The sequence below is a fragment of the Phacochoerus africanus genome, chromosome 4 (genome assembly GCF_016906955.1).
Source record: "Phacochoerus africanus isolate WHEZ1 chromosome 4, ROS_Pafr_v1, whole genome shotgun sequence".
Classification (NCBI taxonomy): domain Eukaryota; kingdom Metazoa; phylum Chordata; class Mammalia; order Artiodactyla; family Suidae; genus Phacochoerus; species Phacochoerus africanus.
In genome coordinates this window covers 4,441,405-4,466,356 of record NC_062547.1, presented here as the reverse complement: position 1 = coordinate 4,466,356, position 24,952 = coordinate 4,441,405, and the positions used below count along the sequence as shown (strand labels likewise).

General features: G+C 47.7%; 1 protein-coding gene across 10 annotated transcripts in view; it reads left to right on the top strand.

The window, feature by feature from the left end:
* PPP6R3 (protein phosphatase 6 regulatory subunit 3) overlaps positions 1-24,952 on the top strand; it is a 131,750-nt gene that overhangs the window by 42,449 nt on the left and 64,349 nt on the right. For 7 of the 10 annotated variants that reach the window (XM_047775064.1, XM_047775063.1, XM_047775062.1 and 4 more), the window contains 4 exons: positions 2,581-2,734; positions 14,661-14,893; positions 19,442-19,628; positions 23,165-23,302. In XM_047775064.1, coding sequence (XP_047631020.1) covers positions 14,667-14,893; positions 19,442-19,628; positions 23,165-23,302 — 552 coding nt within the window. In that variant the 5' untranslated portion in view covers positions 2,581-2,734; positions 14,661-14,666. Of the gene's footprint in view, positions 1-2,580; positions 2,735-14,660; positions 14,894-19,441; positions 19,629-23,164; positions 23,303-24,952 lie in introns of those variants that run through there. The other 3 variants (XM_047775060.1, XM_047775061.1, XM_047775067.1) reach the window with 2 other exon arrangements.

The following is a 24,952-nucleotide window of genomic DNA, read 5'->3' as shown; positions in this document are numbered from 1 at the left end:
TGTGTTCTGTATATACTCTTCGCCCGGAGCTCCCGTGCTTGTATGGCATGCCTTTCTCTGTTCTCTTTTGATCTTGTTTCTCACATTCTCACACCCAGTGGCTTACTGTCAATAGTATGGACCCACTCTTTCCCCTAATTAGTCTAAGGGAAGAGACTAAACAAGTAAACAGAGACCTTTTTCCAGAAAAGTGGATTAGGTCTCAGCAGACTTGTTACAATTTAATAAGCACTTGAATTCCTGATGCTGTAAGCAGGTTTGATGGCTGTTTTGTCTTTTGGCTTCCCTGGATGGGAATGCACAGCACAGGGAGGCAGGCAGGTCGGTGCAGCTCTGCCGGGAGCCTGTGATTGATGGTCTGGCGGTGGGTGGCAGGTGTGGTCTTAACTGGTGGGACAAAAGATCGTAGATGAGTTGAAGGTCCTACAGCGACTCAAATTTAAATGCCCTGCACAAACTCACACACACACACACTTTGTAGAGTATATAACTTCATCAGATTTTTCTTTTTTTTTAGGGACTGCACCCACAGCATATTGGAGTTCCCAGGCTAGGGGTTGAATTGATGCCGGCTTATACCACAGCCACAGCAACGCAGGATCCGAGCCGAATCTGCGACCTACACCATAGGTCGCGGCAACGCCGGATCCCTGACCCAGTGAGTGAGGCCAGGGATCGAACGTGCGTCCTCCTGGATACTAGTTAGATTTGTTTACGCTGTGTCCAAACAAGAACTCGCAGTGTCATCAGATTTTAAAGGGATCTGGAACCCCTAACACAGAGAAAGGCTTCGCTGGGACTGGAATTACCGGTGACATTTAGAAATGTGCTTTTTACACGACGATGTTAAATTAGTCCTGTCTGTGGACTCTGGTGACATGCGATGTGTTCCTAAGGATTTAAAGCAAAACCTCTGGTGATAAACCACGCTTTTTCAGGTTTTTGTTTAGAAAACATTTAACTGATAAAATGTTTTGTTTTTGGAATCAGATATTCTTTTAATTTAAAATTAGGTTACTGTTTTGTTTCGTTTTCTGTTTTTCCTATATATTAAAAAAAATTTAAATTTTTACTGAAATGTTGATTTACAGTGTTGTGCTACTTTCAGGTATACAGCAGAGTGATTCAGTTTTTTATATCTATATATACACATCAATTCTTATACATAAATTACGTGGATGTAAGTTCTTTTTTACATTCTCTTCCGTTATAATTTATTTCAGGATACTTAGCGTAGTTCTGTACTATACGTTGGTCCTTGTTGGTTATGTTTGTGTATATTATGTATAGTACCGTGTGTCTCTGAACCCCAGACTCCTAAATTTATGCCTCTTTACCCCTTTCCCTTTGGTAAACATAAGTTTGTTTTCTGTGCTATGAGTCTGTTTTGTGAATCAGTTCATTGGTATCATTTTTTTTAGATTCCCATGTAAGTGATATCATGATATTTGTCTCTGTCTGATTTACTTGGTATGGTAATCTCTAGGTCCATCCATGTTGCTGGAGGTGGTATTACTTCATTCTTTTTCGTGGCTGAATCATACTCCATGGTGTGTTTATGTACCACGTCTTCTTTATCCATCCCTCCGTCGGTGTGCCCTTCGGTTGCTTCCGTGTCTGGCTCTTGTAATAGTGCAGCATTTTGTTTCTCTTAACAAGTGGTTAGCATTGTTTCTGTTTATTGTCTTATTGGGGGAAAATGTTGAGTTGATCACAGTCGAGTGTGAATTTTACGGAACGAAGGTGTCGAAAGGAAAGCATTTGTTTCGCGATACCTTGTAGACTGCATCCTTGTGGGTTACTAATTAGGATGTCGTCCACAGTTTGAGTCTTTTCCTGCAGTATTTCATCATAAATGAGGTGCCTGGAAGACAGTTTATCACCCTTTCATGTGTAACGTTTGGTTAATTCATGTTGGAGACAGGATTTGGCGACAGCTAGTACTTCAGTGAATTTAGCTTCAGCTCACAGTTCCTAGTAAGTTACGATTGTTTAAAGGTGGGGCTAGGGATTTAGAGGGAGAATTTTTTTTTTGACCACCCCTGTGGAGCTTCCAGGCCAGGGATCAGATCCGAGCTGCAGCTGGGAACTAAGTCACAGCAACGCTGGATCCACTGTGCTGGCTTGGGGATCGAACCTGAGTCCAAGCGCTGCCAAGCTGCTCCTGATCCCGTTGTGCTACAGCAGGAGCTCCTAGAGTGAGATCTTTAAAACTTTGTTTTAGTATTTTAAAAGATGGTACCTTTACAGTTAACTCTGCGTTGGATAGCTATGTCATCGGTGTTTACATAAGATAAAGATAAGCATGTGTATTTTTTCTTGTTTGTTCCCTATAGTGCTCCTATGGTGTCTCTATTTCTGGGTTGTTGTTTAGTGTAGGATAACGGTCAGGGGGAGGGATGATGGCACCTTTTTTCCTCTTGCTGCGTAAAGAAAGTTTCAGCTAATTAGCACCTTTCAGTCCTTTGAGATATAGTTGCATGTGACCTGAGCTCCAGAACCAGCGTCTTTCACGGCAGCCTCATCAGACCGAAAGAGAATGTGCAGTGACCGTGTGCTCTTGCTCTTTTTTCTTTATAGGAGAGCTTCTGTTTCATGTCCACCATCCCGCTTTATTCTTGCTGATCTGCTAATGCAGTAAATTGGAAGACAGCTGTTGCCAGGATAACCTGTAATGGGCAAGGAGCCACAGAGAAGAAAACATTTCTTTTAATTTTTAACCTTGGTTTGAAAGGTAAGCTCATTAAGGTGGTGAGTGTCCTTCCATGAGTTACATCGAGGAAGTCAGCTTTCTGTGCTGAGATCCTGCAGTCTCGTCGACCACGTCTAGGTCATCTCTCGGAGCCAGGTGCTGCGTAGTTCCATGTCGCTGTGGTATTTTTAGGAAGTTAAGTAGCAGCGTCTGTAGTTTGCCCCAGTATGTCTTGGAATCTGCAGCACTCATGGGATTCCCAATGTCCGTGGGGTGGGGGTGGGACCGAGCTGGGCTGTAAAGACCAGTCTGGCCTAGCAAGCTAAAGTGACACGCAGGGAGTTCCTGTCGTGGTGCAGCGGAAACAGACCCGACGAGTATCCATGAGGGTGTGAGTTTGATCCCCGGCCTCGCTCAGTGGGTGAAGGATCTGCTGTTACCGTGAGCTGTGCTGTAGGTCATAGACGTGGCTTGGATCTCAAGTTGCTGTGGTTGTGGTGTAGGCCAGCAGCTGTAGCTCCGATTCAACCTCTAGCCTGGGAACCTCCATATGTCACAGGTGCAACCCTGAAACAAGCCAAAAAGAGGAAAAAAATGATAATAATAAGGTGGCCCAGGAGTTTCCACTGTGGCACAGTGGGTTAGGGGTTTGCCGATGCTGCATCTGTGGCATAGATCACAACTACAGCTGAGTCAGTCCCTGGTCCCAGAGCTTATGCTGCAGGTGTGGCCAAAAGAAGAAAAAATGTCCCGGTAGGACCTTTCTGGGGATGTGCACCCATGCTTAATCCAGTTTGATTTGTCCCACAGCATCTTGAGGAGAAGGTGGGCATAAGCCGTTTCATCATCTCCCTTTCAGGCTCCTCTGTCTCAGTAGGGACAGCGAGTGTTCCGCTGTGACAGGGCTCTGCTTGTAGCCCTCAGGGAGGACCTTGCCCAGGCACACTTCCATTTTGCACATGCCCTCACCGCTTCTGCTTATCCAGTGAAGCACCAACTTTTCTATAAAAGTTCTTCTATCAGTCTTCTGACTTGTCCCTCTTTTAGCTCTGTATGATTGTGTATAAATTCTGATGGGGAGAATCCCCTTTTGAGCAGTCATTTACCTCTTGGCATATGTTGTCTTATTTTGTCATGGGGCCCCGCCCTTCTTTTTCCTCCTCTGTTGAGTATGTTCTAACCCCACAGGTAGGGACTCTTCACTTTCCCACCTGTCGGATTGAGTGGAGAATTCATTTGAGGGTTCAGATGATAAGAAGTCCAGTAGCATGTACTGATAAGCTGTGGTCTGTCAGATTCCTTTGTATTAAAGAAGATAGTTCGTAATGCACATGATCTGTTGTTCTACCTTTTTCATCCTGTGGTTCAGAGATGCTATAGTGGGAAGAGGGTACTAGTTTCAGGATTCCACAGAGACCCCCAGCTTGAATTCAGTTGGTTATTTTAGGGGTTGAGTATTTTTATTTTTATTGGCCAATTTATATATTTATTATTTGTAACATTTATGCATTTTTTTCTGTCATGATACTGGATTTCAGAAAATAATTTTTAGGACTCTGTTTATAATACTACACATAATAGCTTTCTTTTTTTTTTTTAGTAGAGATATAATTGACGTGTAACACATCAGTTTCAGGAGCACAGTATAATGATTTGGTATTTGTATATTTTGTGAAACCGTCACCACGATAAGTGTAGCCATTGGTTATCATCATAACACATAGTGACAAATTTTTTTCCTTGTAATGAGAACTTTTTTTTTTGTTTGTTTGGTCGTGCCCATGGCATGCAGTGTTTCTTGGACAGGGGTCAAACCTGTGCCACCCATTGAGCCACCAAGGAGCTCCATGAGAACTTTTTCATTTCTACTCTCTTAGCAACTTTTTTTCCTTCTTTTTAAACTTCATTAAATGGAATATAGTTGACATAGTGTTGTGTACAGCAGAGTGGACCAGTTCTGCGTGTGGAAATATCCATCCCTTTGCAGACTGTTTCCCGTGTGGGTTATCACAGAGTATCGAGTAGATTTCCCTGTGCTGTTCAGCAGGTCCTCCTTGTTACTTACCTGTTTTAGATGTAGTGGTATGTGTATGTTAATGCCAGCCCTCTCATTTATCTCCCCCCGGCCCTATTACCCCTTTGGTAACTACTTAGTTTGGTTTTGAAATCTTTGAGTCTGCCTGTTTCGTGATTAAGTTCTTCTGTATCTTTTTTTTTTTTTTTTGTCTTTTTGCCATTTCTTTGGGCCGCTTCCGTGGCATATGGAGGATCCCAGGCTAGGGGTCGAATCGGAGCTGTAGCCACTGGCCTACGCCAGAGCCACAGCAATGCGGGATCCGAGCCACATCTGCAACCTACACCACAGCTCACGGCGACACCGGATCGTTCACCCACTGAGCAAGGGCAGGGACCGAACCCGCAACCTCATGGTTCCTAGTCGGATTCGTTAACCACTGCGCCACGACGGGAACTCCTATATAATTTTTTTACTAGATTCCACATGCTAGTGATCTCACGATATTTGTCTTTGACTTACTTCACTTAGCATAATAATTCCTAGGTCATCCATGTTGCTGCAGATGGCGTTATTTCATTCTTTTTTGTGGCTGAGTAATATCCCTGTGTGTGTGTGTGTGTGTATGTACACACACCACACGTCGTCTTAGCAGCTTTCACTACAGTAGTATTATTTTTTCTGTGTTTTTGGCTGCACTGGAGGAATATGGAAGTTCTAGGGCCAGGCGTTGAATCTGAGCCCCAACTGCACTATGTAGCTGCTGGGACAGTGCTGTATTCGTAACGCGTTACCCTTGTCTGGGTGTCATTAACCCGCTGCACCGCAGCAGAACCCCAGCACCGCAGTGTTACTAACTGTGTCATCATGCTGTACGTTAGATCCCATGGCTTATTTATTTTATAAATAGAATTTTGTATCCCCTTCATCCATTTTGCCAACCCCCCCAAACATATGGTTTTATCATTGTTCTGTATATTTGATTATACAGATTATGTAGGACTCAGTTCTCTACCTTTTTTTGTCAAGCTTTTCTGTAGTGTTTCAGTCCCTTTGTGGTCACTCCTTTGTGAACCCTTAGAGTATCTCATCAAATTACTTTAGGATACTGTCTCTCAGAGTTCCCACTGTGGCTCGGTGGTTAACGAATCCGACTAGGAGCCATGAGGTTGTGGGTTTGATCCCTGGCCTCGCTCAGTGGGTTAAGGATCCAGTGTTGCCGTGAGCTGTGGTGTAGGTCACAGATGCTCCTCAGATTCCGTGTTGCTGTGGCTCTAGCGTAGGCTGGCAGCTACAGCTTGGATTAAACCCCTAGCCTGGGATCCTCCATATGCTGCTGGTGCTGCCCTAAAAAAAGATAAAAAGACAAAAAAAAAAAAGATACTGTCTCTCCCTAAGTAGAGTTTAAGAACTCAAGAGCAAGGCTTTTTGACCTCTATTTTATGTCTTTAGTACATTTTACATGATAGGTATCATTAATTGATGTACAAGCTAAAATTTCAGAGATATTTCTCAGGATAGCATTTTATTTTGTTTGTTTGTTCGGGGTTTTTTTGTTTGTTTTTTGATTTTTAGGGCCATGCTTGTGACATATGGAAGTTCCTAGGCTAGGGGTGGAGGAGCTGTAGCTGCTGGCCTATGCCACAACCACAGAAATGTGGGATCTGAGCTGTGTCTGCGACCTATACCATGGCTCACGGCAACACCGGATCCTTGACTCCCTGAGTGAGGCCAGAGATTGAACCTCTGTCCTCATGGGTACTAGTCAGATTTGTTTCCACTGAGCCACAATAGACACTCCCAGGATGACATTTAAAAAACTCTCTCTCTCTTTTTTTTTTTTTTTAAACAGCTGCACCTGCAGCATATGGAAGTTCCTGGGCTAGGAGGTTGAGTCGGAGCTGCAGCTGCTGGCCTATGTCACAGCCACACCAGATCTCAGCCCCCTCTGTGACCTAAGCCACAGCTTGTGGCAACGTGGGATCCTTAACCCACTAATCCAGACCAGGGATTGAACCCCCTTCCTCACGGACACTATGTCTGGTTCTTAACCTGCTCAACCACAACGGGAAGGCCAGTGTCTTTCTCTTTTGTTTGTTAGATTTTTTTCTTTGCTGACAGAGGCTCAGTTTTGGTGGCTTATAGAGCGGTTCCCTCGCTCTAGCTCTAGGCCCTGTTCCTTGTTTGTGCTCCCTCTGTTCATCGCCATGCCGCTCCCCACTGAACGGGTGGACTCTCCCCGCAAGTTTTACCCAGAAGGCTCCGGGCCCTGGGATCAGTGCCTGGTAGTGGAGGAGGGTTTCTAAGGGGGAGCAGCACGGTACGGCTGGGGTCCTTTAGACCAGGGATTGTCAGCCTCAGCTTTTGTGGCCAAGGCCCAGGAAGTAATCATTTTAGGTTTAATAGACCAAGAGGCAAAAAAGGAGGATATTATGAAGGTTCTTATGTGACAAGAGAGAAACAAATTTTCACAGGTTTTATTGATGAAATTCAAATTATAGAGGAATTCCTGTCGTGGCGCAGTGGTTAACGAATCTGGAACCATGAGGTTGCAGGTTCGATCCTTGGCCTTGCTCAGTGGGTTAAGAATCCGGCGTTGCCGTGAGCTGTGGTATAGGTTGCAGACGCGGCTCGGATCCCGCGTTGCTGTGGCTCTGGTGTAGGCCGGCGGCTACAGCTCTGATTCGACCCCTAGCCTGGGAACCTCCATATGCCGCAGGAGCGGCCCAAGAAAGGGCAAAAAGACAAACAAACAAACAAACAAAAAAAACCCAAAGTATGGAAATACTTGTGTTCAGTTTTCTGTCATACAGATCTACTAATGAGAAGAATGGAATTCTTTTTCTAGGGGGATAACATTTCATCTAAGTGGTATTTAAAGTTAGAATCTCCCTCTCATTAAAAATCTATTTGTGGAGAGTTCTCTGATGGCCTAGTGGTTTGAGGCTCCTGTGTTCTCACCGCTGTGGCTCTGGTTGCTGCTGTGTGGCATAGGTTCATTCCCTGGCCCAGGAATTCCCACATACTGCCTGTGTGGCAAAAAAGAAAAAGAAAAGAGAAAAGAGAGAACCTGAGATAAAAAATGAGAGAACCTGAAATAAACATTGCAACTCTCATTTAAAAAAAAAAAAATCTCTTTGCCGAGTTCCTGTCTTGGCTCAGCAGAAATGAATCTGACTGGCATCAGTGAGTAAACAGGTTCGATCCCTGGCCTCGATCAATGGGTTAAGGATCCGGCATTGCCATGAATTGTGTAGGTTGCAGATGTAGCTCAGATCCTGCATTGCTGTGGCTGTGGTGTAGGCCGGTGACTGCAGCTCCAATTGGACCCCACATGCCGTGGCTGTGGTTCTAAAAAGACCAAAAAAAAAAAATCTGTTTGCAAATGTTCGTCTGATCTTACCGGTGCCGAGCTGTGGTAAAGTTTTACATGTTTCGTCTTCGAAAGTATCTTTATACACACAGGTACCGCCACATTCTGTCCTCAGCCCACAGGCATACATGGTTTCAGTTGAGCGTGTTCATCTCTTGGTGGGCGCGAGGCTCTTCTGGAATTCCGCTGGAGTCTTTCTTCCCTTCCGGCACGCCCTGCATTAGTCCTTTCCAGCTGAGGTCAGGGGAAAGCCCTTCATTCCCTTGATAACTAAGGGGACTTGCACTTCACACTCGCATTCCTGAAAAACGTGTTTAACTGTAGTTTGAAAATACATTGACTGCAAATTTGTATGGGAATGGGAGTTTCACTTCGTATTTTAACTTCAGATAGCGCTTCAGCAAAGGTGAATGTCCACAGCCATTCATGTTCCATGGCAGTGGTTGAGGGCTGTTTTTCTCATTCTGAAAAATTGCAGGATTTTTGGCCCTAAGCTCCAAAAAATCGCTAAAAACTTGACCCCTGATAAGCCATGAAGCTGCAGTTTGGTGGGACAAGTCAGGAGGTAGAGATGGCTGAGCAAGTGACGTTCACTGTTGACATTACTGGTCCAGAGACTAATGAGGGATCAAAAACCTAAAAACAAAACAAGACGAAAAAAACCAAGTACCTGCTGACGAAAACAGAGAGAGTAACCATAAGCTTTAACTACTTTGCATTTTCACTAGTTTTGTGAATTTGTCCAGTGAAGCCTTTTTTTCCCTTCTACATGCAGTTTTACCACCATCAGTCATCTGCATGTCATGGCAGAGTCTGTTGCGTGTATTAGTGATTTCGTCTTTTCTCAGCTTCTCTGAAAAATAAAGAAAAAACAAATACATGGCCAGACTTCCCTCTCTCGGCCTTTGTTGGCCTACAGCATCTGTTGAAAATGTACTTGCCACAGCTTAAGTTTCCTCTCCTCTGTGCTGTTTCCGACTTCTATTCAGAATCCTTTGTTTCTCTGTACTCTTTAATCTTGGATATAGCTGTTTAATGTACCTTTATCTCTAAAAACACTGGCTCCTTCTTTGCTTCTGCAGCAAGCCTGCACCGCTCTATCGTGTATTCACACATGGCTCTTTTAGACCTGGCCTTGTGTTGCCTAAGCCTTTCTTAGTGCCTTCTAAAAGGCTCTTCTTGCCAACAGGACCCTCTCCCGTCTCTGAATCTCCAGAGCTCCTGGCTCTACCGTGTTCTTCAGTGCTTGCAGGCGTATTTCTCCTAGTGAAATAGTTTTTGCTTCTGGATCCCTGGCTCAACCCTACCAATCTCATAAGGCCCAGCTTAGGCCTTGTCTATAATGAAGTCTTTTTTGCCAGGCTCCCCTTCCTTGAGCTCCCTTTCTACACGACAAGCTTGGAGTTAATGCCTTTCATTTTCTGTATTTTCCCAGTTGTGTTGCACCCTGGAAGGAGGTGGCCCCATTTATCATGTTACTCTGTGCTCCTCAGTGCGGTGCGTATTAAATGGATTTGGCTCCCTGTTTACTACTCTCAAAGGAAAGCTGAAATTTCAAAGAATTTACAAATTAAAATTGGGAAAGAGTCCGGAACAGCTGGATGGTAGAAACCTGACTGCTTTTGATTTGTTCTGTGGACGAAGCAGTTGCAGAGCAAATACAGTGAGACTGGCTCTGCGTTTGTATTGCCCTTGCCTCTAAAGAAATCCGTTGTCTCCGACAGACACTGTGCTCACTGACTCGAATGGTCTGGCCTTTGGGTTGGGGGTGGGGGGCGATGGTGTGGAACGGATTCCTTTGCTAAAAGCGGAGACGCCGCTCTGGGTAGACTTTATGGTCCTTCGGGAGCCTTTCCCTTAGCCCTTCTGAGGCCAACTCTCAGTCCTCCTCTGCCTGCCACGTTTCTGCCTCTTCCGCCTCTTGGTGTGAAAATTACGTTTGCCTGGGCATTGAGCTCTGCTCTTAGGGGAAGAGTTTATTGTTCACTTAACACAGAGCAGAGTGACTCTGCATTCTCCTGTGTAGAGATACTTTACTCGCGGTCCCCTTCCTAGTGGCGTGTAGCTTTCAATGTACAGAGTAAGCAACCACCAACCCTTCTAGAGCCCAACAGGCCCCCGTTTGGGTCTTGCCAGACACCACCCAGGTGTCCTGCATACCTGAATGCAAGCCCAGGGGTCCTGGGACTGCAGGTGTCTGGACACTGGCAGGAGTAGGTGAGCCAGTAAGAGCAGCCTTTCAGCAGCTCAGTTTGTTCCGTGCATCCTGTTCCCAGGCAGAGCTGTGGGGTACATGTGCCTGCTGCTTGTAGAATAAGCAAGTTGTTTTGCATTTAAATGGCGTCCATGAAGACTCAGTTACCTCCAGGATGAGTGGGGAGCTTAGTTTTTGTTTTTGACATTCATCAAACATAAATGTTTGAGTGGCTTAGGCTTTTTTTCCTTCTTCATGATATTTTTTGGATTTTTTTTTTTTTTTTGCTTTTTAGGGCCACACCCACGGCATATGGAGGTTCCAGGCTAGGGGTCGAATTGGAGCTGTTGCCACCAGCTGCAGCCACTGCCAACGCCAGATCTGAGCCACATCTGCAGCCCCAGCCACTGCAAGCTGAGCTGCTGCAGTTGGATTCTTAACCCATCGCGCCACGTGAAACGCCCAGAAACTGTTGTCGTAAGACCCCTCGCCGTTTCCCTGTCCACGAGAGCTTGGGAAGTGCTGGCGCAAAGCTCACTGATGTCCGAGGTGAGTGTGCCGACTGCCCAGGGGCTCCCGGTTGTTGAGGGCCTGTGCATTCCAGCTGATCCCTGGCCTCTTCTCAGTTCCTCACAGGCAGTTTGCTTGGTGAGGATAATGAGGCTTTGAGAGGCGAGTGGTTTTCCCGAGGCCTCAGGGCCAGGCACTTGTGGAGCTGGCATTGGAATCCGGGTCTCTTTAGGTGCTTAATCGTCCTAATAAGATTTGAGGAGAAAATGATGTTTATTTGATGAAAGCAGGGACTTGTAGGCAGTTTACATGAACCGCAGTTGGGCCCTGGGGACCACACTCTACCAGCAGTGCCCTGGCGGATTCGACCGGGGGACTGGCGGGCTTCCTGTGTGTCTTGCCCACGATGTATGAACCGCATGGCTGTTCCTGTCCCGTGTCACAGACAGGGTAGCACCTTTTCTTACAGGGTGTCACTGCTTTTGAAATAAAGATACTGTGGCCTAGATTTTGCTTTCAAGAGGGAAGCATATTTTAGTCATTTCCGAGGACCTTTCATTAAAGTCATTGAGCCAAGAGGAGCAGGCTTATGGGTCCCTAGGTCCTATTGTGTGCATGTGTGGTGGTAATTTTCACTTGTATCTTAAGTTATAGGGAAGGCAGAGCATGGCAGAGGTTGTCCTCTGTGGAGTCAAGAAACAGTTAACTCCTGCCCACATACTCTTCAGCCCTTTTGGAGAAAACCTGATTTTCAAGCTGTCTAATCCAACTTAGAAAACAACTCTAGGATTTTGCAAAAAGATGGAGGGTAGATTGATTTTACCATTTCTCTCTTTGTCAATATTGATTGAAAAGCCTATGATTTGGTTTACTGTAAGAAATTATATTCCCTCTTAATCTCTAAATCCTATTGAAGTATAGCTGGGGTAAGAATTTTAAAGTATATTCATGTTTACTAAAAATGAGCTGTTGAAATCGAGACTCCTTTCAGTTTTTCTGAATATCTTAAAGTGGTACATTTTTAAAAGGGCTCCGTTGGACCTCAGAGCCCTGGGCAGTTGAACTTTGCTATATCACACCCAGCTTGATTCTGCTTCAAAGGGCACAGACAGAAGTTAGGGCCAAGCCAGAGGTAACTAATTTACCAGTGCCGTTCTTTTCCAGTGGATTTGCTGTTTGGCTAAAAGACAAAATACGTGATGTTTGCTCAAAAAGACTACTGTGGTTATATTTTATTTTTAAGTCTGGAGTATACCTACCCAATGCACAGAAAGTGCACTGTGGCGCTATGGAAATGTGTACTTCAAAATGTTCTAGTTTGAAAAATGCTATTCTAATTTAGGACAGTGGAAAGCAAAAGGAGTTAGGCATTTTAAAGCAGATAGTTGCTCAAGAATTCCTTTTCTGTTTTAGTAACAAAACATGAAGCGTGGGCTCGGGCAATGAGAGGAGCTGGTTGGTCAGGTGGGCCAAGTGGCTGGGACACAGCCCAGGGGTAGGATGGCTCCTTGTAACACAGCCTAGGGCAGCCTCTCCGCCTGGCAGGCAGCTGGCTCCCTGTGGATTTGGAATGGAAGCACCTTCCAGCTTGGGGTTCTGCTGTCCCTTGGGGCCTTTTTTGCCATCAGCATCCAGCCAGGTGCAGCAGGGGAACACACGGAGTTTTTTGGCTCACGGCATATTGGAGAAACCTTTGTCACGTGGCCATACCTACCTGCCCCAGAGAGCGGGTCTGGGGGTTGGTCCTGCCTGACACCATGTAGCTGTACCCCTCCTGGCAGGCTGTGAGGACGCGGGGGTGGTGCAGAGATAGCAGGAAGGAAAGTTAGTATTAGTCAGAACTCCATTTCCTCTTGAGCAGGGGGCGCTGAACTTTTTTCTGTAATGTTCTGGACTGTTACTGTGCCCGCCACATATGGTCACAGTCATATTTTTCTTCTCTTTGCCTTAAACACCCATTTAAGAATATCAAAGCCATTCTTAGCTTGCAGGCGGTGGGCTGTATTTGGCCTGTGGACCACAGTTTGCAAACACCTGTTATTTCATCACTGCTAATTATCAGTTATTTCTATAAATCCAGTGTATAATGAGTTTCTCTCTTTTTTTGGTCTTTTCAGGGCCGCACCTGTGGCATAAGGAAGTTCCCAGGGTAGGAGTCTGGGAATCGGAGCTGTAGCTGCCAGCCACAGCCACAGCCACAGCAGTGCCAGATCAGAGCCGCATCTGCTACCTACACCACAGCTCACAGCAATGTCGGATCCTTAACCCACTGAGTGAGTCCAGGAATCAAACCTGCATCTTCACGGATACTAGTTGGGTTTGTTACTGCCGATAACCCATGCCGGGAACTCCATGGGTTACCTTCATAAGGTTAAAATTTTGGAAGTCAGTTTTTACTTGAGGTGGATGTGATTATATCTTGATCCATATTTTAGAAGTATGGTTTTATTTTGTAGACGTTTATAGTTTTTGACTGATGAAAATGAATGTATTTTTTATAATTAGCTAGTAGTAAGGGCTTTCATATCAGATTTGCTTTTGTGAGTTATTTATTAGACTTTTCATTATACCTTGCCTTTAAATGTGGGCTTACCAAAAAAAAAAAAAAAAAAGACATGCTGCATTACATGAGATCTAATTTTTTATTTTTAAGACTTAAAGCTACGTTATTAACTATGGTCCAGTTTTCTGACTTCAGGTGGAGAGACTATTAGATTATCAGAAATTTGGCTTACAGACCAAAATAAGCACATGGGGTGTGATCAATCTGAAGACAAGGTGAATGGTTGTTTTTTAAGATGATTTTGCTACAGTTTTTTAGTTTAGTTTAGTTTTTTAGTTTCTTTGGCATAAGTTTTACCGTTTTATGGCTTTCAGATTTTTCATGCTATCAGTAGCTAAAAGTGCTGGTTCATGGTGTTGCTTTATTTAATTTTTTAGTATTCTGAAGAGTAGCACGTACTTAGGTCTCAATACTTGTCATTTTTTGCTGAAGATATTCTATGTAAGAGTGTATTCTTAATCCTTAAAGAGTTTATTTTCTTCCTTTCCTAGCACTAAATTTTTAACAGAGTATGATTGGGTTAATTTTGCAGGTTGAAGTCATCCCATGTTTTAGTATTCTTTTTTTTTTTTTTTTGGTCTTTTTGCCATTTCTTGGGCCGCTCCTGCAGCATATGGAGGTTCCCAGGCCAGGGGGCGGATCGGAGCTACAGCTGCCGGCCTACACCAGAGCCACAGCAACGCGTGATCCGAGCAGCATCTGCGACCCACACCACAGCTCATGGCAATGCCGGATCCTTAACCCTCTGAGCAAGGCCAGGGTTCGAACCCGCAGCCTCATGGTTCCTAGTCAGATTCGTTAACCACTGCGCCACGACGGGAACTCCGTGTTTTAGTATTCTTTCAGCATTTTCAAGTCAGATTTTTTTGTTATCAATAAAAATATTTTCTGAGAAGGAAAAAAATCTTGCCAATTTTATTTATTTAGAAAGTCTTTAATAGATTCGCTATGAAACTTGTCTTTTTCTATTTTTTTTCTTTTTTGTCTTTCCAGGCCTGCAGCCTCAGCAAATGGAAATTCTCAGGTTAGGGGTCAAACTGGAGCTGCAGCTGCCATCCTAGACCACAGCAATAGGGGATCTGAGCTGAGTCTGCCACCTATACCACGGCTCACAGCAACACTGGATCCTTAACCCACTGAGCGAGGCCAGGGGTGGAACCCAAGCCCTCGTGGATACTAGTTGGGTTTGTTAGTACCGAGCCATGATGGGAGCTCCCCAAGGTGGCATTTTAGACTATAAAACTAAATGGAAGTTTGAAAAGTGAATGTGTGAAGTTGCAATTGTGTTTGAAATGCTCTCTGCATTTTCTTTAGACCAGCATGTTTTGGAAATTTGACCTTCACTCATCATCCCACATAGACACACTTCTAGAAAGAGAAGATGTTACACTGAAGGAGCTGATGGATGAGGAAGACGTTTTGCAGGAGTGTAAAGCTCAGAACCGCAAACTTATAGAGTTTCTGTTAAAAGCAGAATGTCTCGAAGATTTAGTCTCATTCATTATAGAAGAACCACCTCAAGACATGGATGAAAAGATCCGATACAAGTAAGAAAATTCCATCTTCTCTTTAGGGGGGGGTAGAATAGACATGTATTGTCATTCTCGTGGTCCAGCTGCAGGGGCGGCCAGGGACCGTCCCAGAATGTTGCCATGGTCACCTGAGTGACAGGCTCAGTGGAGCAAACAATCCATTCTAGAACTAAGTCCAGTGAAATCAAGGATTTTAAAAGTGAGTGTTACAAACTTCAGCCAAAAGGTTTTTGGCTGAGAGCAAAGTGCATTATAAACAGTGATGAAGTTCCTTAAAATAGTAAGATGATCCAAGTAAGTATTGTCTCTTTTTTTGCAAATAGAAGGACAGAGTATATACATACCCAGGATCACACAGCACACATGAGCCAGAGCTTGTTTCATGAACAGCGTTGCTGATAAAATAAACTCCGACCCTTCGTTCACTGAAGACGAGGGTGGCCTCGGTGGACGTTAGTGTGGAGTCCAGGCAGCGCACTGCTCGGGTGGTGCGGCGCATTTGTCCGCTTCACCACTGGTTCCATCAGCCTGTGATGCTTTGTATTCAGACCCCGGAAAGTCTTCGTGAATACGCCCTGTGTGTTTAAAGTATTGGGGTTTCAGTTAATTATCTTTCCATTTCCAACTCTATTGAAGCATTTGCTCCCTCCACCTGACAGTGGAACCAGTTCAGGCACAAGACAAAAAGTCATTGATTATGTGTTGCGTCAACATCAAGGAATAGGAGGAATTAACATAGTAGCTTTGGGTAGATTCTCCTCTTGCCCCTTTCCCCCAGTCCTTCTTTTCGGGCATCTTTTCATTTCTTCAATGGGAGAATTTTACTGTCAGAGGAATAGCGTTAATTATGCCTTCGAGTTGCTTGTGGCTTGGTGCTTCAAGGAAGTCGTGTCCTCTGCCAGCCGTTAAGTCCCCACTCAGAGATCAGTGCCTTAAAACAGAGGAGGAGAGGAGTTTGGCAGCAGAAATACCACCGTACTCCTGCCCCCCAAAGGTAGATCCTTTGCCGCTTTGCCCCTTCGCAGTGAACCGCGTGTGTGGGTGCCACTTGTGGTGGTGCTTACCTTGCCAAGAGGCAGTGTGGTGTGGGCTTGGGTCACGTCCACCAGGGTGGTTAGCCCTCTCCTCTTAGAAGCTCTGAAAAGTTGAGCAAGCAACTTCCTCTTCTCGGGTCTGTTTTCTCCCACACCGAATGAAGCAAACATTTCTTTAACTGGGGAAGAGTAGACGGGCCTTATGGAAACTGCCTGTTTTGCCACAAAGGAGTGGTGGCGTTTTGTGGGATTGCCATGCCAGCGTATTTTGTGCTGCCGTTGAGGTTGCGAGAGCAGGTGTATTTCCCTGGACATGGAGCCTCCTGGTTGGAGCCGTTTCGAGAGATCTGAGCAGAGTGGTTTCCACTGTGCTTCCGGCCTGGACGGAGCCGCCGGCTGCGGTACTGGACAGCTGGGTTAGCCCAGAGGGAGTGTTCAGCTGGGATCTGAAAGCTATTTAGGGTTGAGGTTGACTGTAGGCATCTGAGGAAGTTTTTTTTTCTAATCTTTTGTCCTTTTAGGGCCGTAGCCGCAGCATATGGAGGTTCCCAGGCTAAGGGTCTAATTGGAGCTACAGCTGCTGGCCTGCACCAGAGCCACAGCAACGCCAGATCTGAGCCGCGTCTGCAACCTACACCGCAGCTCATGGCAACGCCGGATCCTTAACCCACTGAGCAAGGCCAGGGATCGAACCTGCAACCTCATGGTTCCTGGTCAGATTCGTTTCCTCGGAGCCATGATGGGAACTCCATCTGAGGAAGCTTAGACAAGTGTTTTGTAGTTTATGGGTGATGGAATGATTGTTGTATTTTGTGACCGTCGTAACTACGCACTAGTTACACGTTTAGATTGAATCCGTTACTGTTTTCATCTAATTCAGTGATCATCTACAGGGAGCTGAAGGTTTGTGTTTTACACTCACCTTTTAGTCTTAATGACAGATACCTCAGCTTTAAGTAATCGAGCAGAAACCTGAACTAACAAAACTTTTAAAATAGGTCCTTAAGTAGCATTGTATATCCAAAAGCTGAGATGCTGTTGGACAGGTCAGGGTTCTGACCTGAGGAAGGCCTCACCAGTGTGGGTTCCTTGGAGCAGTGGACGCGGAAGCCTGGCTGGAATGCTTTTGAGCAAGAGTTGAAGACAGAGCAGAGAGTTCTTTCAAGTAGTTCCCTGGAAAAGGAGGAGCAGAGAGAAAGTGGGAGCTGCAGGCAGATGTGGAGCCAGGAGGGGTGTGGTGTCTATTTCCCTAGATGGAAGAAGGGACGCTACATGTGCAGGCTGGCGAGGGGATGCAGCGTGGAGGGAATGGGGCTGCTGTGGAGGGAGCGGGAGGTCCCGTGATGCCCTCGCTGGTGGGAGGGAGTGTGATCAGGAGGACGGCAGGGGCGGCTTCACGGCGGCAGGAGGAAGGGCCGGGGCGGGTCTGGGGCACAGTTGGGCTGGGCTCTCTCCCCGTGCTTCTCTTTTCTCAGTGTAAGGCAGTCAAGGTCAGAGACTGGGGCGGCAGGGTGTCTTGCTGAGGGAATAGAGGAGGTCTTAGGTGTTTGAGGAGCTTGTGGAACCTTCAGGAGGGAGGGAGAACACACGTAGCCCCGGCCTGTTCCAAGCTAGAACTTGAGCCTTTTCTGTCAGTGCCTGGGCCCTGTGCACCTGCTCCTTTAGCTCCATCATGCCTCCAAGTCACTGTGGAAAAATGGGTGAAAATTTCTTGAAAAATTATACAAGATGCCCATGTGCTCCTTGGGCCTTCTGCCTCAGAATTTTGACAGTATTCCCTACATGTTGGGTTTGCAGCTGGAGTTGGCGTCTCCTACCTTTTATCAATCCTTTGTTTGTTAGCAACTTTCAGATTGGGGCAAGTGAGAGCCGCCCCCACCCCACAGCAGCATTTCGGTAGTTTTATGAAGTAGAAAATACAGAGGAATTAAAACGGCTAGCATTTATTTATTCCAGGCCTTCTTCTCAGTGTTTTGTTTGTATTATTCTCCCTTGTGAGGTGAGGACTGTTGTCTTCATACTATATCCTTGGGAACTGAGGCCCAGAGAAGTTAAGTAACTTGCCCAAGGTCACACAGCTTGTGAGTGGGGGACCCAGGTTCTGAACCCAGATGGGGTGGCTCTAGAAGCCACACCTGTCACCACCACATACTCCTGTCCCCAGCATAATGGTGACTCTGTTATGGCATCTTTGCACCCATGTATTCTATAAAGGGAGGAAGGCTTTAACTTGATTGAGCCGGAAGCCTCCAGAAGCCCAGCTGTTGGATAAGGTGATCTTCATCCTCACACCTGCCAGTTCTGTTGTCTTTCTTTCCTCCCTGCGAAGGTTCATTTGGGGTTATCCTCATACCTTTCAGCGCTTGACCTCACGGCAGACCCGCTAGGTGCGCAGGTTTCTGGTCTGTTGCCAGTGCTTCTCCAGCCAGTGGTCTCGAAGCAGCAGTGTGCTCGTCCCAGGTGCCGTGGGTGCTGCTTGGGTTCTGGCCTGCAGCCTTTTCCCCTCTCTGTTGTCGCAGCCACTTCTGGCTGTCTGTCACCTCTGTCCTGATCAGCACTTGAGCTTGCCACTCCCGGTGACATAGTTGGTTCTGGATCCTGGCTGCTGGGAATCCTGTAAGGAGCGGAGACGTGAACTGGGGTGGAGAGAGTAGTCTGGACAGGCCTTGGAGTCTCCATTCTTGCTCTTAGAAACAGGTGAGAAATCGTTTGTGACAAAAGGAGTGGAGAAAACGGATCTACTGCCTGCTGTTCAGAGAGAGCGTGTGCACGCGCGAGAGCAAGAGCTGGCTCTGGTGCTCAGAGGCCACGATGCTTCAGGGGTGCAGGTATCTCTAGGGCCGTGGGGACTGTAGAAGAGGCTTGTGTCCCACCGCAGTGAGAGCTGAGGGTGGCCGATCCCCAGAAGACCCTGGACGGCTCTTGTATAGTTTCCCCACCAGGGTAATGCAGGCTGTGTCCTGTTCTCCACTCTAGTCTGTTACAGTATGTATTCTTTTACTCTTAGTCCCGTGCACTTGATAAGCCCCCAAACAGCTTTAGGATGCCGTTCACAACCCAGATGAGCTTTCAGGCGGCAGCCCAGGAGCCTCAGTGAGTCCTGAGTGCTCGCCAGGTGCCCTGAGCAGCGAATGCAGTTTCCTGGAAGCCGTGTCCCCTGTGGGTGTCCTGCATGCTGCGCTGCTTGCCCTGCCGGAGGGCAGCAGCCAGGGCCTGACCTGCTGCGTGTGCCTCGGCCGAGAAGGCCCTTGCCCTGACCTCCCTTGACTCCTGAGTCTAGGTGCGCTCTAGTTTTGTTGGGGGACGTGTATTCCCGCTGAAGCGTGGTTTTGAAACCATTTTTTAGACCCAGAAGAAAGTTCACGTTCATCTCTAGGTTACATTGGACAGAATGGATTGCAACGATTTCCTAATTCCTGGGAGATGGTTTTTAGTTTTTCACAGTGTGAGGCGGTCTTTCTGGTGTGTGTTTTACTTGATGCCATGAAGCTGTTACTGTGGGTGCTGATACGAGTGTCCTGTCTTCTAGGTACCCAAACATATCTTGTGAGCTGCTCACTTCTGATGTCTCCCAAATGAATGATAGACTGGGAGAAGACGAGTCCTTGCTCATGAGATTGTGTAGCTTCCTCCTAAACGATCCCCCCTTGAACCCACTACTTGCCAGTTTCTTCAGCAAGGTGCTAAGTATTCTTATCAGCAGAAAACCAGAACAGGTAAATATTCTTTTCCAAAAGGTAAGTATTAGGGCTGATCATCCCCTGAGATGATCCCCCAGTCATTTTGTTGCTTCGGGGGTCTTAGCGGCCTTAAGTCCAGGCTCTGTGATAAAGAGTGTATTTTAAACCTTAAGCATTCTTAAATGCCTGCTGACTTAACGCCCAGTGCCTCAGGAATGAACATGTGCTAACTTGACCGCTTCTTCTCTGAGTGCCTCTCATCTCAGTCTTTCTGTGTACTTTGCTTTTCTCTTTTGACAAGTGGTTAGAAGAGTGAGAGCATTGGGTGTCCACTGCGAAGCCGCGCGAGGGTGCACAGTGAGTGGGTGGATGTGTGAGTGGCCTCTTCGTGACTCCGCGATGAAGCGCCAGTTTGCTTTTCTTTCCCCTGGTGACGGTTGCAAACGAACCGTAAGAAGCCTTCCCTGGAAGGCGTCGATGATGAGGTTACAGCAACGGTGATTGTCTCTATTTCGATTCCACTCAGAACCTTGAGACCTCTCGGTATTGACTGTCCCACATCCCTGAGTGGCTCTGCTGTTCCTGCCCAGCAGAGCATCGCAGAAACTCACAGCTTTCCGCGCAGGCGGGACCCTCCCCCACCCCGCATCCCGCTTCTCTTTGCGTTTTCTGTCCATGTCTGCACCCCCACCCCCCAAGCTTTGTTTTGTTCTTAATTCCAAGGATCTGTGGTATATGTAGAGGATCTGAAAAGTGTAGCCCCTGCTGCGGAAATAGGAGCACCACCCTCCAGTTTATTGGAAAAGCAAGTTCCGGAGCCCCAGTCCAGACCTGCTGAGTCGGACACTCGGGGAGTGAGGCCCCGTCCTCTGGGATCTGAGAAGTCTTCCAGATGACCCTGGGGCATGCTAAAATGCGAGGATCCCTGCTCTGGTGGACGCTGGTGTGAAAAAGGGTCTGCTTACTGGGAGCTTATGGAGACGGGCACCCAGTGGGCAGCACCGGGAGCCTTAGACGCCCAGATGCAGACTGACAGCTCTGCCAGAGGGCAGCCAGCAAGGGTGTGATGTCGGGTGCACGGTGACAGACCAGTTGGGCCTGGCATCCTTCATGGCGGAAGACAGGCTCTGTGACCAGTCCTTGCTGTCAGCCGACGGCGAGGGACTGGAACTATTTTAGGCCCAGTGTGTCTGTCCTCTGCCAAGGCGAAGTGGATACGTGTTTTATTTTAGAATGACAAGGTTGTTCTTTCATGTTCTCAGCTGAGCAGGATTGCCTTCCTAAATGTTTGCCAGTTGAGGTTCCTTTTTCTTCGATAGTGATCCCCAAAGCAGGATCCCAGATGGTCGCTGTCTTTCCACGAGCAGTGACCGGACTGCGGACTGTTTCAGCAAATGCAAGTCACCCCGCCCGCCTGAGCTCCCAGCCAGTTCCAGATGGTCGTAGTCATGGCTGAGGCAGGTCTTACACTTTCGGGGGGCCCCAAGCTGGTGGGCCCTGGTTTTCAGTGTGCCTTTCGTGCAGGGTGAGAATACACGTCACGCCTCTGGGGGTCTTCAAGATACACAGGTGGTATGTACCATAAAGGCACAAGGCATACCAAGACCAGGCATACCATCTGTGTAAAGAAGGCAGCGTGTGCCAGCGGAATGCCAGGAACAGGGCCTCTTCACTCTGTTGCTTGGTGTGCTTCTCAGCTCAGCCTCAGTAATGAGAGGGTCCAGGAGCCCTCACTCTTTCTGCTACAGTGAAGGTCAGGCGGCACTTTTTTTTTTGACGGGGTGGGAGCGCACCAGTGGCACGTGGAAAATCCTGGGCCAGGGATTGAACCTGCTCCACAGCAATGGCAAAGCCAGATCCTTAACCTGCTGTATCCCAAGAGAACTCCGCGCATCTTTCTAACCTTCTGAGAATTATGAGTAGAAATAAAGGTTTCCCATCCATCATCCCATGAGGTCTTAGGATATAAGCAGCTGCAGGTACTGGAAAGTATTCAGACTAGTCTGGCTTAAGCGCTACAGCCGGTTATTAGCTCACAGAGCGGGAAGTCCAGCTGCTGGAGCACCCTCAGTGCTGGGTGGGGTAGCACCTTGCCAGCACCGTTCCCCGTGCAGGCCATCTTGCTGTCCCTGCTGTGCTGCCCATGGCAGTGGCTGTGATTCGTGCCTTTGGGCTCCAGGTTTAATGCCTTTGCCACTAAATAATGCAGTATTTTTGTCACGTGACTTTTTCTTCCTCTCTCTCTCCTCCACTGTGCTTTTAAAAACTACTGTGTGACTTGGCGATGAGTGGATTAGTTCTGTAAAACTTTTGGAAGGTTATGTCACTGCGTTGAACCATGTTATCTAGAGAAGCAGTGCGTGACAGTTGATCCTACATGTGTACTCAGTTGTGTGAAGCCGTTTTAGTTCATCTCTGGCGGTTAGACTTCTTGTGGGATAAAGGCAGGATATTGGCTTTGGGGGCCTCTAAATACAGGTTTAAATCTCAGGGCAGCCAGCTTTTAGCTTCTAGCTTTAAGGTACTTAACTGGTCTGAGCCTCAGTTTCCTCGTCTGTAACATTGAGTTAAGCAGCCCTGCCTCACAGGCTTTTGAGAGACTTCACTGAGACTCAGGGCAGCGGCCATGCTGGCTGTGCTGCTCCTGGGACTTTTGAACGGGTAATTCGGGACCACGGCCAGGAATCAGGAGGCCTGCAGAACCGTCGCGTTCTTCCTGCGCAGAGGAGACCCGGCAACTTCATTCCTGTTTTCCTATCCCCTTGGTGCACCTGTCGCCCTCTTCACACTCACTCTCCTGTGTTAATCTGATCAGGGGAAACTGCTGAGATAAAACGCAAATGTGGTTTTTCTATAGCATGTGAATTAGTCACTTAGACATGTTTTGTGTTTTGATTTCTTTCTTACCTGCTAGAGTACAGTTAGGATTTGGAATATTTACTCTGTTTTGGTGCAGAGCCTAATGAACTTGCTTTATGTCCATAGATTGTTAAGTGGTATACTTTCATGTTATTTGCCAGGTATTAAATTTTTATCCTCATTCTTTGAGAATTAATAATGGAAGTGAACAGAAATAAAAAAATTCTGTTATGGTGTGTTTATATTAAATAATAAATGATAATTTGAGAGATTTTTATCCCAAGAGATTTTTTTGGAGGGGGGTGTCTTTTGAGGGCCGCACTCAAGGCATATGGAGGTTCCCAGACTAGGGGTCAGATCAGAGCTGCAGCTGCTGGCCTACATCACAGCCGCAGCAGTGCGGGATCCAAGCTGCGTCTGCAGCTTACACCACAGCTCACAGCAGTGCCGGGTCCTCAACCCAGAGCCAGCCCGGGGAGCGAACCCAAGTCCTCATGGATGCCAGTTGGGTTTGTTACCGCTGAGCCACAACGGAAACTCCCAAGAGATTTTTGAATATTGTAACACTTAGAAGGCTTTCTGGTTGGACATCTTACTACGAATTCAGCACTGGCCTGAAGTGGTGGTGGGATTTTGGAGGGGCCGCGAGGTGGCTTAGGACTGAGAGCAGCCTAGAGTTACGTGCCTTTCAGTTGGGGTGTGTTCTCCCCTAGATCGTGGATTTCCTAAAGAAGAAGCGCGATTTCGTAGACCTTGTTATAAAGCACATAGGAACGTCGGCCATCATGGACTTGTTGCTCAGGCTGCTGACGTGCATCGAGCCTCCACAGCCCAGGCAGGATGTGCTGAATGTGAGTAGAGCTGGGGCTGCGGGGGGGCGGGGCCCCGGCCGAGGGGGAGGAGGTTGCCTGGGAAAGGGGGGCGGGGCGCCCGGAGGAGGCTTCCGGGACAGGAAGAGAGTTCTGATTTTCCCGGACAGGATTCCAGCCGTGCACACCCAGGGGACATGGGCTGTTTCCTTGTGGGGGTTCTTTCCGCTTGCCTCGTTGGCGCCTCAGCACGCGTGGGAAAGTAGAATGGTCTGGCGGTGAGAGCAGGACCGAGAAGGTGGCGCTCAGACTTGCACCTGAGCGTGTGCTGTGGGCCCTCTTTCTGGAGAAGATGGTCACACAGCAGGGTTTCTCTAGAAGCCAAAAGAAGAGGTGTTGGTATTTGCAGGGAATCGGCCTTCAGAAGCGACTTCCTCGTGGATGCCGAGGAGCATGGGTCGAGAAGGAAGTGGACGTCCGAGAGGGCACACACGTTCAAATTCGAGGAGATGGTTCTTTTAGGAGGTGTGCCTCTTGGTAGAGCCGCCTTGGGTGGGAAGAGAAGGGAGTGAGTAGTTGAGGGTGAGCTTTCTCGCAGGCCCCCAGCTTTGCCTCTGGTCTTCTGTCGCTTCCTCTCTTTCGCTCCCTTCACTGCCTCCTTCCAGAGCCATTCCCCGGTCCACCCCATCTTTAATACTTAACTTTAAGCCTTAGAACTTCCTCCCTTCCCCAGAAGTGAGTTTTATGGAAAATGCCAAAGACCTGGAGGACCAGAAGGAGAGGCAGGGGGCTGGCAGGTGGCGTCCCAGGCAAGGGCACGTCCTGCTGAGGTGGGCGGGCGTGCCGGTGCACGTGTGCGTGGGGGAACCGAGAGGTGGGTCGAGGCTGGTGGGTCTTGGGACCAGGTGGAGGTCACGGTGGGGACACCACCGAGAGGCCGGTGAGCCTCCTGGAGTGGCTGCGGGAAGGGCCTGAGTTGGGGCGCTGGTCCCTTTTAGGTGAGTTTCCGTGGCTCTGAGTCTTCTCAGGAGAGGTTGGGGATTCGAGGGAAGGCGGTTGAGGATGAGGGATTTGGATTATTATTGGGGGGGGCTATTCAGGGTGGGTTTTTAGAGTTCCTTTGGTCACTTCTGGGTTGGATCTTAAGGCCCATTTCCAAAAGAAGAGGTCACTTCTCGAGGGATATAATAGGTATGGAATGATAGAGGTTAGTAAAGGCATAGGCAGGGAAGGGGGTTAGAAACGCCCCAAAGTCTGACTGGGATTTGGGGCCCCCGTGGGCTGGGGCTCCGCATGCTTGTGGATAGCTGTGGAGGCAGTGGGGGGGGGGCAGTGACCATTCACGGCCTGCCCCGTCTCCTGCCTTCTCCCGCCCCATCTAGAGGGTTCCAGAGTGTGGTCGCAGCCATCACCTCGGAGCCTGTGAGGAATCCATTAGCCCAGGTCCCCCCACCCCCCACCCCACCCCGCCCTGCCTGCTGGATCGCGTCCTGCCGCTGAACAAGTCTGTGTCCCCCTCCCCGGCCCCGGGCGGGTAGTTCATGTGCACACTGGAGACGTGCTGTGGTGTAAAGGCGGGCCTCCGCCTCTCGGCCAGGCTCGTGACAGCTTTGCCTGCCTTTTCCTTTGGCATGTTCTTCTTAAGGAGCCTGGAGACAGCCTAAGAATTTCTCTAGACCTTTAGCAAATTAT